The sequence below is a fragment of the Cyprinodon variegatus genome, unplaced genomic scaffold (genome assembly GCF_000732505.1).
Source record: "Cyprinodon variegatus isolate N-32 unplaced genomic scaffold, C_variegatus-1.0 Scaffold515, whole genome shotgun sequence".
Lineage (NCBI taxonomy): Eukaryota > Metazoa > Chordata > Actinopteri > Cyprinodontiformes > Cyprinodontidae > Cyprinodon > Cyprinodon variegatus.
The window spans coordinates 363603-365732 of NW_015150968.1; the positions used below are offsets into that span (position 1 = coordinate 363603).

Sequence of the window (2130 nt, forward strand, 5' to 3'; positions counted from 1 at the left end):
ATATGATTAAACCATGTTTATCTGCATTTTAGTTGTTTCTTTCTGTAGCTTACACACTATATACCATAATGTCAACATAAAAGGAAAACATTAAACTGAAAAAGACTAGATTTATGTTTAAATCCAAAGCCGAAGAAGTAAGCTCCCAGAAGTATAATAGGATCCCATTTCCGGGACAGATCGGACACAGAGGAGTAATAAAACAGAAAGGATCTTACAGAATTTATTTTCTCGGGAAATACACTATATCTATATAATAGTTTAGTATGCTTACCATTTTTAAGAAGGTAAAAACGTAATTTAAGTATTTTTTTTGAAAAATAAAATCGAGGGCGACCCAGATGTAGATCTGATTGCGCATTTGCAAATGAGCTGATGGTACGGATCGTGTTTCCAGGACGGATGGGGTAGTGACAAAAGGTCCACATGTGAATAGGGGAGAATCTACAGGGCCGAGGAAAGCAAGCCACCAGAGGAGAGAATGGATTCTGTATGTGTGATATATTGGGGCAGTGAATCTAATTGCATAAAATTTTCAAAATATGCATGAAGAGTATTGTATGTGTGTGTGTACTAAATAAAATTGATGGTATTAGTAATTATTGTGTGTGTGCCTTTTGGGCAGAATTCTGACTTCATAGCTCTGATCAAGCCATCATCTGAACACGGAGAGAGGAGGGACCAACTGTAGACCTGCCAAGACATGGAAATCCACCTGGACTCCAGGAAATGACTCAGGTTAGAGAACAAATTGGCATATATCACTCTGAATATCCGGCCTTCCTGGGAAGTGGGAAGAAATCCACTCGGATAGAGGAAACCTTGGTTTCCAACTGGCTTAAAGCACACATGAAACTAACCATTAACACAACACACAAAATACTACTCCCTCAGCAAACAGAGGTGGCAGCACCCTGCAGTGGGTATGGAGTTTCCTCTGCAGGGAAATGATTTATAAGACTATGGATGGAAGATAATCTGCAGGCTGCAGAGAACTGACTGTGGCAGAGGTTCTTCTTCAAGTGGGCCACCTACTCCGAACCCTGTGTAGATCATTGGCGAGCAAGCTAGAGCTTTATCATTAAAACTCATCATTCTACTGGTTTATCACGTAAAACCCCAGTAAAATACAACACATGTTGAGGCTGTGGGAATGTTAAGGAGGTCTGAGTGATGTCACAGGAATGGGGCCTTTTGTTCGTCCCTTCTTCATGTTAGAGGTATTTGAAAACAGGGACATCTAAAGACATCAGATTTGGATTTTTCAGCTGACCGCTTGGGGGCAGCCTGTCTTCCTTTATAGAAAGGTCAAAGCGTCAGCACAAAGCCCAATTACCTCATCATAAGGCTGAATTCATTCTGGCAAGTATCGTTATGACTTCTGTCTTGCTGATCTGCACCTAGAGGCGATGTTTTTGCACCCGCTGACCCTTGCATAGCAACGTGACCGTCATTTAGCACATTTCCCACAGTGGCACCTCTGTGCCCTGATCCAATAAGCTGTAGCTGCTATTGATCCCTTTCTGTTCCGTTCACCAATACAGTGAGGCCACTGCCTCTTCCAAAATACCCCCCGCCCCCTTCCCTCCCCTCAGGGATGCAATTATCCTCACTGAGAATGACACAATGCTATTGAACCACAAACTAAAGCATTAACCAGAATCCACTATGTTGCCATTTTACTCAACTTTTCCTTCAAGGGTAGAGCATCAAAGTGGCAGCGGAAAATAGGGAAGTCTGTTCAGGATGAACCGGATCAGGGAAACTTACATCATGCATGGCGTCCAGCAGCTTGGTGAGCTGGAAGAAGCGCTGCCAGGTTTGGCCAGAGTTGTTGGTGGCCTTTCCCACAGAGCGCCGCAGCTCCTTGATGTAATTCACCCTCATCTCCTCGAACGCTGCCTGGTTCTTCAGGCCCTCTTTAGGAACTGGAAAACAAACATTATCTGAATTACATAAAAACAACAACAAATAAACTTTTCCATACTCCATCCCTTTAAAAGAACATCAGCCAATCTTGGTGAAAAATTACTAGAGCAGATTTTTGTCAATAATCTGCAGATTTTTGTTGAAAATGTTGGGCCTGGATTTACTTCTTTAATCATCTTAATACATTGGAAATGGCTAGGA

At 42.3% G+C, this 2130-nt stretch overlaps 1 protein-coding gene across 1 annotated transcript in view; it reads right to left on the bottom strand.

Annotated features, from left to right (window-relative positions):
• Positions 1-2130, bottom strand: part of nr3c2 (nuclear receptor subfamily 3 group C member 2) — a 139064-nt gene that overhangs the window by 9588 nt on the left and 127346 nt on the right. Inside the window, exon 8 of the mRNA XM_015390848.1 lies at positions 1771-1928. Coding sequence (XP_015246334.1) covers positions 1771-1928 — 158 coding nt within the window. The remainder of the gene's footprint in view (positions 1-1770; positions 1929-2130) is intronic.